At 36.5% G+C, this 15,167-nt stretch overlaps 1 protein-coding gene across 7 annotated transcripts in view; it reads right to left on the minus strand.

Annotated features, from left to right (window-relative positions):
• Window positions 1-556: 556 nt before the first annotated feature.
• LOC119526986 (TLC domain-containing protein 4-like) overlaps window positions 557-15,167 on the minus strand; it is a 175,346-nt gene continuing 160,735 nt past the window's right edge. For 6 of the 7 annotated variants that reach the window (XM_037826579.1, XM_037826578.1, XM_037826576.1 and 3 more), the window contains exon 7: window positions 558-6,496. In XM_037826579.1, the coding sequence (XP_037682507.1) occupies window positions 6,178-6,496 (319 nt within the window). In that variant the 3' untranslated portion in view covers window positions 558-6,177. Of the gene's footprint in view, window positions 6,497-15,167 lie in introns of all 7 variants that reach the window. The other variant, XM_037826580.1, reaches the window with a different exon arrangement.

Genomic DNA, 15,167 nt, shown 5'->3' on the forward strand with positions numbered 1-15,167 from the left:
CAGTATTGACACATTTTAGGCATGTACAGAAGCATGACTCATGATACTCTCCAAAGTATCCAAACCACTTCTGCATTTTATTCCATTAGTGTTCTGCTTCCTGATCTACTGGGTATTCAAGGACCAAGATGAAAGATTAAGACCATAGGCGATTTGAGAAGGTAGGAATTCCAGCCCTTTGGCAAAAAAAAAAAAAAAAAAAGAAACGAAAAGAAAAAAAGAATTAAAAAAACCACCTAGAGACCAAATGATAGACCTAAGGGATAAAAGGAAGACAATTAAAAAACATAACTGCCAAAGTTTTACTTATCTAAAAGGGCCTATTGATTAGATGGTTCCATTCCTTCCATTAACAAGCATAAGTCAAATGTTTGCAAGTGAATTTGGATTCCTACAAAGGCTGGAACTTCAAGAAGGGTGGGGGCTGGGAGCAAGGAAGGGAGAAAAGGGGGTAAACAAGCTCACAAGCACCCTGAAGAATAAATATTAACTTTAGGATTCAGGTACGAAGGGAGATAATTTGATTTGAGAAAAGTAATTTTTATCATCAGTCTATTCATTAATTACTATTAACATGTACCCCTTGCAGACTCAAACTTTTGCACTAAATAATTGTGACTTTATTGATTTTTTTTTTCACAAAATACTCTTTGCACCTCATTATAGTAGGGTTCTTACACAAGAAAATCCCAAGATTTTCATTGGGGGGGTGATTTACATACAGGGTGTTGATTTTATACACATACTTAAAATTAATATTAAATAGTCATGACAAAGTATGTTAATCTTGTACAACATGCAGATTATTGCTTAGAACTTGCATAAACTTTAAAGTGACATACATACAAATAAAGTACACATTTTTAAATTTTAAGTGAAATACTTACATTCATTATCCCTTCAAATAATGCACAGCCAGAAACCAAAATAAAGAATACTAAATTGCTATTTAAATTGCCAATAAATCTGAATAACACTGATTTATAAATTATGTATGCTTACATTTTATAAATAAGACAAAAGTTTTTCCACCTTATTGATCTAAGTAAGGTGTGTTCTCAAAATGCTATTAGATATATTTTGAAAATTTTCACAAAGAGAAATTAAGATAAAAATCTTTATGACACTTAGTTATATATTGCATGTTCTCAGAAAAAAATTATATATGTTAATATAGCTATCATATTTACTGCAGTTTTTAGGTAGCTTTTTCAAAAAAATCCATAATGTCTAAAAGTCATTATTACAAATTCTTGTAACTACAAAAATCTCATAATTTATCCTAGTTACAAGACAGTAAGAGATCATATATGCAAAAATTCCTCAAGTATAAAGTAGACATAATCATTACAGAAGCAAGCCAAGTAATAAACAAAAATCTTAAAAGTACATGACATTTTATTTACAGCTATATTTTTAGGCTTCATTAACCAAGAAGTAGCAAATAACCTAATGTGCACTTAATTACAGAAAGAATTACATACAGACAAAAATAAATTACAGCTGATGTTTAGCAAGTTTTCAGCTGGAGTTATACATGTATAAGATACTTATCTTTGAGATTTAGAAATCTTTCTCACTGTTTTTATCTTAAATATAGGGTCTGACAGCAAAACTGTCTATTGCTTAGGGTGAATCAGTGTAAACATTTTCAATGCAAACAAATCAATCTCTACTTCTTTGCTGCTATTCAAAATACTTTCCAATGAAGGTACAACTTATCAAAGCAAGTAAAGTCTATCTGAAGTCTGGACGAAAGAGATCCGGATAGGACTCAAATCCTTGGGTGTTATACTTTGGAAAACACCCTGAGTAATCTTTTTGCTTGCAAGCTGGTTTTTTTAAAGAAACATTCTCATGCCTAAATTTGCTCTATTAAAAAGCTGGACTCAAATAATGTGCCACAGGCCAGACCTCTCCCCAGAACAGTTACCTTGGTTCCTTCCCCCTCTTGCATGGGGTCTGAGAAAGGGTATCTAGAGGATTCACATGCCCTACTAAATTCTTAGCTGAAACAAGACATAGAGTCCTCATTACTAAACCACTTTAAAGGAAAAAGTTAAACGGTAGATTATAGATTTTTTTCAATAAAGCCCATAACATCATCAGCGTTGCCTCATATTGTAAACAGGTATTAAATGCTGGGTGGCTTCCCATGCCTCTTAATAAATTATGGTTTGTCTGATCTCTTCTTAAACATATTGAAATGCTCTTTTCAATGAAAGAACATACTTGGAAACTTGTAAATTTGCCATAATAGACTGGGAAACTTAGGGGATATTTGGGGAGACTGCAAAAGTCGACATATGTAATACATAGTCTTCCAGGAATAATACAATATAATGGTGTGGCATGAGGATGGGATGTGGTGTGAAGTCCCCCGAGTGTTAGGAGGAATTGCTGGCTGGAAGGATTTCAAAGAAAGAACTTCCTGATTGATTGGGAGCATCGTGGCCTTTAAGGGACAAGCAGTTGTGGTGTCTCCTCCAACTCCAGGTCCTGCTCGCTTTTCTGCTGCTCTCACACACATCACATGTGTTTTGCATCAGAACTCAGTTTCAAGAGCTATAGGATGTTTGCCATCAACCAGCTGTGGTTAAGGCTAAGAAGGTGTGTATGTGCCCAGAACCACTTGACACAATCTGTTGTGTGTGGTACCTGTTAGGAGATACTGTGCCACTCTTTCAATGAAATTATGTGAATTTGCTTTTTATGGAATCCATAATACATAGAAATACATAGTCTTCCATGAATAATAAAAAATGATGTCAGCAATTATGTCGATTTTCAGTTTCTTTCAAAAGACTAAAGGACCTAAAGGTCAATTCAAATGCATCTTTATACATTTGGAGTTACGAGCAACTTAGAAACCTTGATTTGCTCAAATTCTTATTTTAATAGTATATTTTGGAACATATTTTCCTTTTAAAAAACCACAAGATATTGAATGTTACAATATATTCCCCTAGATACCTCCATGAAAAGAATGTTTCTAAATGCCTGAAAACAAATAATGCAACCACAGTAAAGCCAGACCTTCTCATCTGTGAGAAGCTATAAATGCCCAATGCACCACAGAAAAAGTGTGCAATTGAGAAACCGATTTTTTAGCAAAAATTTGATTTGAGACAAATAGATTATTAAAATTTTAAAAAGAATTTGATTCAGTTACCTAAACTAGGTGGTTTTTAAAACTAGACCTTTAAGGCAGAACTGGGACATCCATAGTATACCAAAGTCACCCTTACAGATGGTAAAGACTTAACTATTACTTCTTTTAACATGGGGCTAGTCTGTGAAATATCAAAGTCAAGCAGTTGGAATAAAACTTCAATTTCAACTTACTACTGGAAACTGAAACATAATTTCAGCAGGAGTTAATTTCTTTGCACTCGTATATAACTCCATTTTGAGTTTGAAATACATGCAAAGAATCCTCATTTAAAAGATTTCAGACTCGAAATGCAAATTCTATAAACTCAAGCTAATAATTTTTAAATCCTCCCAAATAAAATATTTAATGCAGAATCTCTTATCTTGCATGTTATTTCATTGATTTTCCTTGATTAAGTTTTTTTAAGAATTTTTATTTTCTAGAACACTACACAAATAACATCTCTATTGTCATAGGTTGTCACTAATCTTTTTCTACAAAAATACAGTTGCTTAGAAATTTGTAACAATTTACTTTTATTTTCTATAAAGATTTCAACCAAATTGTTCAATATCAGAATGCCTAATAGAGTCATTTAAATTGTTCCAAGTAGTAAAAAAATACTTAATTAAAATTTCTAGCGAAAGTTCATCATTTAGTAAATGAAAAGTTCACTGTTCAATAAACGATATGTTCTGTTATTAACTATCTGTATCTTGGACAGGGGGATGTGATCACAGAACAGCAAAATATAGCTTTTATAAAGATTTGACTTAAAATAGCATGTCGGTTTGTATTTCTTCCATTTCCATGTCTGTTTTATGAGGAAATATGCAGAACCAGCTTTTGCATGTTGCATCTGGATGTTGAATTCAAGTCATAAAGCCAGCATAAAATAAAGATTGTTGACTAAAGAAATAACAAACTTTAGTTCAAAACTTTGATATTGTAAATATATTTATTTAGTGAGCAACTATGTAAGGTACTGTCGATGAAGGTAAAAATTAAGTTTTAAGCACAAAACAGGACCTATAAAAACTGAAATTGCTATTAGATATTTGCTAATATTATAGTTTTATATTGACTTCATTTTAATAGTGGGTTTAAAAATCTGTGTTTAGAACTATATGAATATCAAAAGAGTCAAAAATACTTATCTCAATTTTTATTTCTTTCTAAAGGAATGAATTTCCAAAATAGTTTTATAATATAAATGTTTTCCTTTAAAAAACAAAAACAACCAATTTTCTTGCAGAACAGCAGGAACAAGATAAAATCACTTGCTTTCCTACCTCCTGGAAACAACCAATAACTATTTAAGTGCCTGTGATGTGAAACACATTGAGTGTTGTAACAAATTTTGATGTAATAGCAATAGCTTTAAAAACAAATATGTTTCACATTACTTTAAATCTTTCAAAAATAAATGTACCTAGTATAATCCAATTGACCTCATTTAATTATTTAGTTCTTGACTAAAATTTCAATTCTTTTCTTTCAATGTTCTAAAACTTATTAGGTGCTCTCTGCACTAAACAGCCAAATCAAATCAAATCAAATCAAATCAAATCAAATCAAATCAAATCAAAAGTCCTGATTATATTCAGCCAGCCTCCCTTCATCATAACCTGAACAATGAAAGTGAGCCAAACATTCTCTTTTAAACTGAGTAACTGAATGGATTAGATCTTTTGGTTTGGGTTGAATTAAGTTCAGGTGTTCATTACCGGTTGAATTAAGCTTCTTTTTTTCTTAGGTAAGTGCAGTTATTAAAGGCAAATACTTGAGAAAAGTAATTAAAGGCAATACTTGCTTAATATTTTTTGCTACATTTGGGTTGTAAGAACCAAAACAAAAGCAAAAACACATAAAACTAAACCAAGGCTTTTATCTTCACATAATAAGATAATAATTTTGATAATCAGAATACTTATGATTAAATTACCTTTTCTCCCCCCCTGTCCTTTAGGAAAGATAGAAATTCAAAGCACTTAAAATGCTGGCTTTGGGTATAAACTGAGTAAAACATGAATACTGACTTTGCTTGGATGTATGTCCTCATTAAGAAGAGGCCTACATTAGAAGCACGGTGAATATACAATGCATCAGACTTTGGTACTGATGATGTTGGTTCTGAATTCAGGGAAGATTTTGCAAGGAGGAATAATACATTTTTAATAGAAAAAGCACAAAAAAAGCAGATAGGGACAGCAGTGTTAAAGCTTTTTTTTCTTAATGATTCTCGTTTGACTAAATAGTTGTCTATCAATTGCATTTTAAGAAGTAATTCACCTCTTAAAGAAGTTTATAAGATCTTAAGCCTCATATAAGGTCTTAAGCCTTGCTATAAAACAAAAAGGTAAAAATTTGATAAAATGCTTAAAATAGAAATAAGAAAGTGACATCTGAAAAATTTTAAAATGCAGCAAGTATTTTTCATGACTGAGCTAATTGAGTATTTCCAAAATGAGCAAAGTACCTCATCATTAATAGGTAATTGCATATCTGAAATGAAAAATACAACACTTCCAATAACCTAAAAAAAAAAACAAAACACATTTTAATGAAATTTAGAAATCAAACCCTACACAGGTATTGATAGCTATAGTAAGAAAAGAGTGCAGAACAACAAAAAGTTGAAAGCTATTTACAGATTTAAAAGCAGTTCTCATTTTGTTAGCAAAGCCAATGACACAAAACCAAATGCATCAAATTAACATAGCCATCTTTTCACAGAGGAAAAATACCAATGCAGGTTTACTGATTTCTGAAAAGATTTGCCACTATATTTATAAATTTTTATTTAAACCTTTAAGATTGTATCCATGCTTATAAAGCAGAAGCAGAAAATAAATCTTGGAATAACTTAAATTTTAGTTATTTCCTAAAGTTAAAAAAAATGAGACTGAAACCCTTAAGAATGATTGTAATTAGTAAAGAAGTACAAGAACATGCCAAGAACTCATCCTATCAGCAGATATAAATGCCAGGTAGTAATGAAGTTTGCTTGTCAACATCCAATTTTAGTCAAGTTTTCCATTTTGAAGACTATTTCGGGCTTTCTCTTGTATGGCCAGAGAGATGACTTTGATGCACCCCTTTGAAATTTTGATCATCCACATGACATTCATCACATCCAAAATAACACATGTGCTGATCCAGGAACACTGGATTACAAATCCAAGTCTCACGTAGGCTTCTGTTCCTATCACAGAATAGATGTAGCTATAGTAAGGCGGTATCATGGCAATCCGCACGATGAAGAACACCACTGTCATGAGAATTCCATTGATGACATTAGCTTTGGAAAACTTAGGGTACTTGAGACTTTCAAAGAACCACCTGGAAAGAAAGGAAAGTAACATCACAATTACTATGTGTATCAGATGAAACAGTGCCCACCCACCCTAACATCCACGTCTACCCACAACCTCAGATTGTGACCTTGTTTGGAAATGACGTCTTTGCAGATCTAACACTTTAAGATTACTGGATTGGGGGTGCCCAAAACCAATGACTGGTGTCCTTGTAAGAAGGCCATGTGAAGACACACAGAGACACTGAGGGAAGAAGGCCATGTGGTAACAGAGGTAGAGGTTGTGACATAGTTACAAATCAAGGAACACCAAGGATAGCCAGCCACTACCAGATGTTAGGAGAGCGTGGCATGGAGCAGATTCTCCCTCAGAGCCTCCAGAATGAGCCAACCCTGTTGTTACCGTGATTTTTGGTTTCTGGCCTCCTGAACTGTAAAATAATTAATTTCTGTTGTTTTCAGCCTCCCAGTTTGTTGTCATTTGTTACAGCACCCCTTGGAAACTACTATACTCTGCATCTTTTAGGAGTAACCATTTTAAGTTTTGTTTTTAAAAGTCAGTGACCAGCACCCTAAGATCAGGAGCAAGTCAAGGATGTCCTGTCTCACCACTTGTATTCACTGTTGGTGGGAATGCAAAATACTACAGCCCCTTTGGAAGACAGTTTCTCATAAAGTTAAACAGTGATATCATAAACCAGCAATCACGTTCCTCGGTCTTTTTCTAACTGATTTGGAAACTTATATCCACACAAAAACCAGCACTGCATGCAAATGTTTATATCAGCTTTATTCATAATTGCCAAAAACTGGAAGCAACCAAGATGTTCTTCAATAGGTGCATGGAGGAACAAATTGTACATACATACAGTGAAATGCTATTCAAAAGTAATACAAAGGAACAAACTGTCACTTCAGGCAACAACATGGATGAATCTTAAAGGCACATTGCTAAGTAAAAGAGGCCGGTCTGAAAATGTTATATACAATACGATTTTATTTATATGACATTCTGGAAAAAGCAAAGCTACAAAGACAAAAAACAAACCAGTGGTTGTCAGGACTTTGAGAGGAGGATAGGGTAGGATGAAAACATGAAGTAGAGAGGATTTTTGGGGGTAGTGAAACTTCTGTAAAAAACAGTAGTGGCAGAGACATCACACTATGTATTTGTCAAGAAACATAGAACCTTACCTCACAAACAGTGAACCTTTTGTATGTAAAGATTAAAAGATCAGTTAGGAGGTTGGGGGATCCCAGACTGTGACAAAAGAATCTATGAAAAATGTATGGTGAGGAGAGGAAAACCTAAGACGGAGGCTAGGTGAGACAGGGCAAAAAAAACGCCTCTGTGAAAAATACTAGATAAAAGCCAGAAAGTGACCCAGAACACCACTTCCAGTGATGCACCAGCCAGACAAGGTCTGCTAAATCCAGATGAAATGAGTGAGTGAGCCGGCTGAAAGTCCAGTGGCCGTGCTGCGGTGTGGGGAAACCATTGGTTGGTGTTTGGAGACTAGTTCTTTTTTAGAAAAAAAAAAAAAAAAAAAAAACTGGGAGCAGCTGTGGTTATGATGGTGAGAACCGCACAGTGAAGCACAGCAGGAATGGGCTGTGCCAATCTCTCGGTGTCTGGCATGGAGGATAGCCTGCTGTTGATTGTTTCGGGGCCAGGGGGGCAGAGGGGAACCAAAATGAGAAAGAAACCACACCTCTTGCAGCCATCTCCTCGGTGGGCTGGGAACGCTCCTGCCCAGGGCCAGAGCTATAGCCCAGAGCCGCGCCAAGGGTTCCAGTTTGACGGGGAGTATTTCCTGCAGCACCGTGCACACGCCACAATATCAGCCGTGGACAGTGGCCTTTTAGTGCACCCACAGCTAACTGCCCCAGAGATGGGAAGACAGAGCTGTGCGATAAGGCGGAAATTAACATACCCCTTTCAGCCATCTTTACAGCAGGCTGGGAACGGCCCTGCATGGCCCGGCAGCCCAAGGCTTCCCTGGAGGCCAGTGCGCACTTGTGATGTGGCGCAGCCTTCCCTCAGCAGAGGTCCTGGAAGAACACGGCTGGGAAGGGGGACTCACTCGGAAATCTCAGGGACCCTATGCCAATACCAAGGACTTGTGGATCAGTGGCAGAGACAATCTGTGGCAAGACTGAAATGAAGGCTTAGACTCTTGCAACAGCCTTAAATCTCTGGGAACACCTGGGAGGTTTGATTACTAAAGCTGCCCTGCCTCCCTAACTGCTCAGACACACGCCCTACATTCAGGGCACCAATTGGACCCCACAAGAAACAGACCCCCACATACCACAAAGACAAAGTTGGGGAGAACTGACTTGAGGAGAATAGGTGACTCGTGGATGCCATCTGCTGGCTAGTTAGAGAAAGTGTACGCCACCAAGCTGTAGATTTGACAAATTAGAGATAGGTATTTTTTATATCCAGCAAGAACCCTGTCAAGTAAAGCAAATGCCAAGAGGCCAAAAACAACAGAAAATGTTAAAGCATATGATAAAACCAGACGATATGGAGAACCCAAACCCAAACACCCAAATCAAAAGATCAGAAGAGACACAGTACTTGGCACAATTAATCAAAGAACTAAAATCAAACAATGAGAGTATGGCACAGGATATAAAGGACATGAAGAAGAGCATGGCACAGGGTATCAAAGACATAAAGAAGACCCTAGAAGAGCATAAAGAAGAAATTGCAAGAGTACATAAAAAAATAGATCTTATGGAAATAAAAGAAACTGTTGGCCAAATTAAAAAGACTCTGGATACTCATAATACAAGATTAGAGGAAGCTGAACAATGACTCAGCGTCCTTTGGAACCACAGAATCGAAAATGAAAGAACAAAAGAAAGAATGGGGAAAAAATAAAAAAATATCAAAACGGATCTCAGGGATACGATAGGTAAAATATAAGCTCCAAATTTAAGTCATTGGTGTCCCAGAAGGGGAACAGAAGGGTAAAGGTCTAGAAAGAGTATTCAAAGAAATTGTTGGGGAAAACTTCCCAAACCTTTTATACAATATAAATACACAAAGCATAAATGCCCAGTGAACTCCAAATAGAATAAATCCAAATAAACCCACTCCAAGACATATTCTGATCAGACTGCCAAATACTGAAGAGAAGGAGCAAGTCCTGAAAGCAGCAAGAGAAAAGCAATTCACCACATACAAAGGAAACAACATAAGACTAAGTAGTGACTACTCAGCAGCCACCATGGAGGTGAGAAGGCAGTGGCATGACATATTTAAAATTCTGAGTGAGAAAAATTTCCAACCAAGAATACTTTATTCAGCAAAACTCTCCTTCAAATTTGAGGTGGCGCTTCAATTTTTCACAGACAAACAATGCTGAGAGATTTTGCTAATAAAAGACCTGCCCTACTTCAGATACTAAAGGGAGCCCTACCAACAGAGAAACAAAGAAAGGAGAGAGAGAGATAGAGAAATTTAACAGACATATATAGAACATTGCATCCCAAATCACCAGGACACACATTCTTCTCTAGAGATTACGGATCTTTCTCCAGAATAGACCATATGGTGGGACATAAAACAAGCCTCAATAAATTAAAAAAAAAAAATTTGAAAATATTCAAAGCACATTTTCTGACCACAATGGAATACAAATAGAAGTCAATAACCATCAGAGACTTAGAAAATTCACAAACAACTGGAGGGTAAAAATGAGGGGGAGATGAAAACATTCCTAGAAAATCAAAAGCTGAGGGACTTCATCACCAGTAGATCAGTCCTATGAGAAATGCTAAAGGGAATTGAGCAGGCTGAAAGGGAAGGGACACTAAACAATTGGCTGAAACCACATGAAGAAATAAAGATTTCCAGTGAAGATCACATGGTAAATATAAATACCAATACTACTGTATTTTTTATTTGTAACTTCACTATTTACTTCCTACAGGATCTAAAGTACATAAATTGTAATGATAAATCAGTGGTTTTGGACTCAATGTAAAATATGTAATTTTTGACAAGAACTACATACAGGTGGGGAAATGGAGGAGTATAGGAACATAGTTTATGTGTCCTATTGAAGTTAAGTTGGTATCAAAGAAAAACAAGATTGTTATAGATTTAAGAGGTTAAATTTAAGCCCCATGGGTAAACACAAAGAAAGTATCAGAGAATATGACCATAGAAATGAAAAGTGGAGTACGGGTTACGAGAAGTGGGGGAAGGGGCAGTGGGGAGTTAAGAAAGGAGTGTGGGTTTCTGTTTGGGTTGAAGGGAAATCTCTAGTAATGGATGGTGGGAAGGTGATAGCACTGCAACATTCTAAATGTGATTAATCCCACTAATGGAATGCTAGGGAGGGGGAGGAATGGGAAGATTTAGGCTGTATATATGTTTCCACAATTGAAAAAAAAATTTTAAAAAGACAGTCTAAATAGATAATGACAATTAAATGCCAAGGATGATCCTGGATGGGATCTGAGGATGGAGGAGAGGAGGCTCAAAGGGACACAGTTGGGACATAAGAAAAAAAAAAAAAAAAAGAAATATGGAATGTAAGCTTTGTATCAATGTTGAATTTCTTGAACTTCTTAGCTGCGCTTAATGGGATTGCATAAAAGAATGTTCTTGTTCATGGGAAATGTATATGTGAATTATATTTTTTGTTCAAGGATGTGTGCAGCTTGCTCTCATATGTTCAGAAGACAGAGCAATAGATGATGGATGATAAGGAGGGAGGGAGGGAAAGAAAGAAATGGTGGCGTGACAGGATGTTAAAGTTGGTGGATTGGGGTATCGGGTGAGGGGGGTCGGGGTATGCTGCTGGAGTTCTGTGTATGGGGTTTGTATTGCTTTTGCAACTGTTCCTATAAGTTTGAATTTATTTCAAAATAAAATTAAAAAGAAATCTTATGGCATGGGGGCAAGATGGCGGAGTGGTGAGATGTGGAATTTAGTTACTCCTCCAGGCAGCTGGTAAGTAGCCAGGAACTGTATGGAACAGCTGTTTCAGGGACATCTGTGACTGGTCACACATTGTAAACCAGTCTGGAATGGTAGAATGGCTGAAATTGCAGCAAAAACCTGTAAGTCTCCCTGGCCAGGGGGCTGACACTCTTCCTCCCCAGGCAAGGCAAACTGTCTTGGAGCTGGTTCCCCGTGGGAAAAAGAAACAGTTTGTGCTGGGAGCAAGAAGGGGGGCTCAATCCCACCCCAATTGTAGAATTAACAATCTCAGGCTGCTGAATAAAAGCTCCAAGGACAGATATACTGATAGCAGGCATGAAAGAAACTGGGAGCAATCAGTCCAGCAGAGAGGAGAGAGGGCTAAAACAACAGCAAAAAAAAAAAAAAAAAAAAAAAAAAAGATACTTTTGGAGTTGGAGGTGTTCAGAATACTGGAAAAGGGCTGGGGTCCAAAAAAAAAAAAAGAGTGCACATAGAAAAGGGTACCAACTCCCATCTGTAAACCTGGGGAGATGGAGTCTGGCTCTGAAAGGGGTTTTTTTTTTTTTTTTTTTTCCCTCCTTTTCTTTTGCTCAACTCTTTATCTTTTTGCTTTTCAATAGCCCATCAGGGCTCCTGTTTCAGCACAGCCCCAGGCAAGGATGAAATTAAAGTTGTCTCAGAGTAACTATTCAGGTGAAAGAGATAATAGCCTAAAGGGTGTATCTTTAAATAGTAAATAGTCTGTATTGGGACTGACAAAACTTAGGGGCTGGGAAAATTTGCAATTGGCCACTGGACCCAGGCAAGGGCAAAGCTAAGCTAGGTGTGAGAGACAAAGCAATGAGTCAAGTGGGGGTGACAATTTCCTAAAGGACATAACTTTTCCAAGAAAAGCGGGGGGATATGGGGCCCAGCTCAAGTTGTGGCCCTCCTTCAAAGAACTCAGACCCCAGGAGCTGGAAAACAGAAACCAGCTTGAGTCAGGCACTCCCCTGTCAGGGACAGGGTCTGTGGAGAATTAAAAGCATCTGTGGCACCTCTTTACACTGGTGGGAAGATGCAGGCTGACAATCCTCACCTGCTGGACAGGATAGGAAAAGCACAGTCCAGAAGTTTCACAGGAGGGTCTCAATCTCAGGGAAACTCTATACCCTCCTCTGAGACCTGGACCTCTCTGGACTGGGAAAACCTGATTAGGGTTGACCATGTCTGGGGAGACCATCTCACAAATAGGTTAGTTAGAGGCAGGGCAAAAACCAGAAAACCAAGAGGTGAAAAATTCTGATCAACTAAATAGAAGCTATGTTAGGGATCTAGAATAAGTTGAACTGAATGCCAAAGGATAGAGCACAAAGACAACCAACAAAAAAACCCTAGGTAAAAGAGTGAAAATGAGCTCCAGAAAAAACTAATCAAGAAAATCAGATGCGTAGACAGCTAAAAATAATGAACCATACTAGGAAACACGAAAATATGGACCAGCCAAAGGAACAAACAGTTCAACTGAGACACAGGAATTGAAACAATTACAGATGTTCAAACAAATCTCCTAAACCAAATCAATGAGCGGAAGGAAAATGTGACAAAGAGATGAGGGATATAAAGAAGACACTGGATGACTATAAAGAAGAATTTGTAAGCTTGAAAAAACAAATGGCAGAACTTACGGGAATAAAAGGGACAAAAGAAGAGATGAAAAACACAATGGAGACATAAAACAGTAGATTTGAACAGGGAGAAAAAAGAATCAGTGAATTAGAGGACAGGACATTTGAAATCATACACACAAAAGAACAGATAGGGAAAAGAATGGAAAAATATGAGCAGGGTCTTAGGAAGTTGAATGACAACATGAAGTGCATGAATATATGTGTTACAGATGTCCCAGAAGGAGAAGAGAAGGGAAAGGGGGCAAAAAGAGCAATAGAAGAAATAATCACTGAAAATTTCCCAACTCTTATTAAAGGCATAAAATTACAGATTCAAGAACTACAGCATATCCCAAACAGAATAGATCCCAATAGACCTACTCCAAGACACTTATTGATCAGAACTGTCCAATGTCAAAGACAAAGAGAGAATCTTGAAAGCAGCCAGAGAAAATCAATCCCTCACATAAAAGGGAAGTTCAATAAGACTATGTAAGATTTCTCTGCAGAAACCATGGAGGTGAGAAGACAGTGGTATGATATATTTAAGATATTAAAAGAGAAATATTGTCAACCAAGAATTCTATATCCAGCAAAGCTGTCTTTCAAAAATGAGGGAGAGATTAAAATACTTTCAAACAAACAGATACTTAGAGAGTTTGTGAATAAGAGACTGGCACTACAAGAAATACTAAAGGGAGTGCTACAGGCTGACAGGAAAAGATAGGAGAGAGAGGTTTGGAGAAGAGTCTAGAAATGAAGACTATCAGGAAGGGTAAAAGTAGAGAGAGAAAAAAATAAGATATGACATATAAAATCCAAAAGACAAAATGGTAGAAGAAAGTACTGCCCTTATAGTAATAACACTAAATGTAATTGGATTAAACTCCCCAATAAAAAGCCATAGACTGGCAGAATGATTTAAAAAACAGGACCCATCTATAAGCTGCCTACAAGAAACTCACTTTAGACAGAAGGACAGAAATAGACTGAAAGTGAAAGGTTGGAAAAAGATATTTCACACACACAACAACCAGAAAAAAGCAGGAATAGCTATATTAATATCAGACTTCAGATGTAAAACAATTAAAAGAGACAAAGAAGGACACTATATACTAATAAAAGGGTCAATTCATCAATCATAAATATTTATGCATCAAGCCAGAGTGCCCCAAAATACATGAGGCAAACACTGACAACACTGAAAGGAGAAGTAGATACGGCTGTAACAATAGTTGGAGACTTCAATACACCACTCTTTTCAATGGATAGAACATCTAGACAGAGGATCAATCAAGAAACAGAGATGTTAAATTGTATGATAAATGAACTAGACTTGACAGACATTTATAGAACACTACACACCACAATATCAGGATACACATTTTTCTCAAGTGCTCATGGATCATTGTCTAGGAAAGACCATATGTAGGGTCACAAATCAAGTCTCAACAAATTTAAAAATTTTTATTTTATACAAAACACTTTCTCAGATCATAATGGAGTGAAGGTGGAAATCAATAACAGGCAGAAGGTCAGAAAATGGAAGCTAAAAGACACACTCTTAGACAAACAGTGGGTAAAGGAAGAAATTACAAGAGAAATTGGCAAATACCTCGAGGGAAATTACAATGAGAACACAACATATCAAAACTTATGGGATGCAGCAAAGGTGGTGCTGAGAGGGAAATTTATCACCCTAAATGCCTATATTAAAAGAGAAGAAAGAGCAAAAATTGAGAAATTAACTGTTCACCTGGAGAAAGAACAGTAAATTAAACCGAAAGCAAACAGAAGGAAAGAAATAACAAAGATTAGAACAGAAATAAAGGAAATTGAGGACAGGAAAACAATAGAGAAAATCAATAAAACCAGAAGCTGGTTCTCTGAGAAAATAAAAAAAAAAAAAAAGATGAATAGAAAGCTAGGCTAACAAAAGAGAAAGAGAGAGAGAGAGAGAGAGAGAGAGAGAGAGAGAGAGAGAGAGAGAGAGAATGTAAATAAATACAATCAGAAATGGGAAAGGGGACATATTAGCAGAAATAAAGGAGATAATTAAATATACTATGAATAACTATATGTAATAAACTAGACAACTCAGAT

Source organism: Choloepus didactylus, chromosome 2, assembly GCF_015220235.1.
Source record: "Choloepus didactylus isolate mChoDid1 chromosome 2, mChoDid1.pri, whole genome shotgun sequence".
NCBI classification, from domain to species: domain Eukaryota; kingdom Metazoa; phylum Chordata; class Mammalia; order Pilosa; family Megalonychidae; genus Choloepus; species Choloepus didactylus.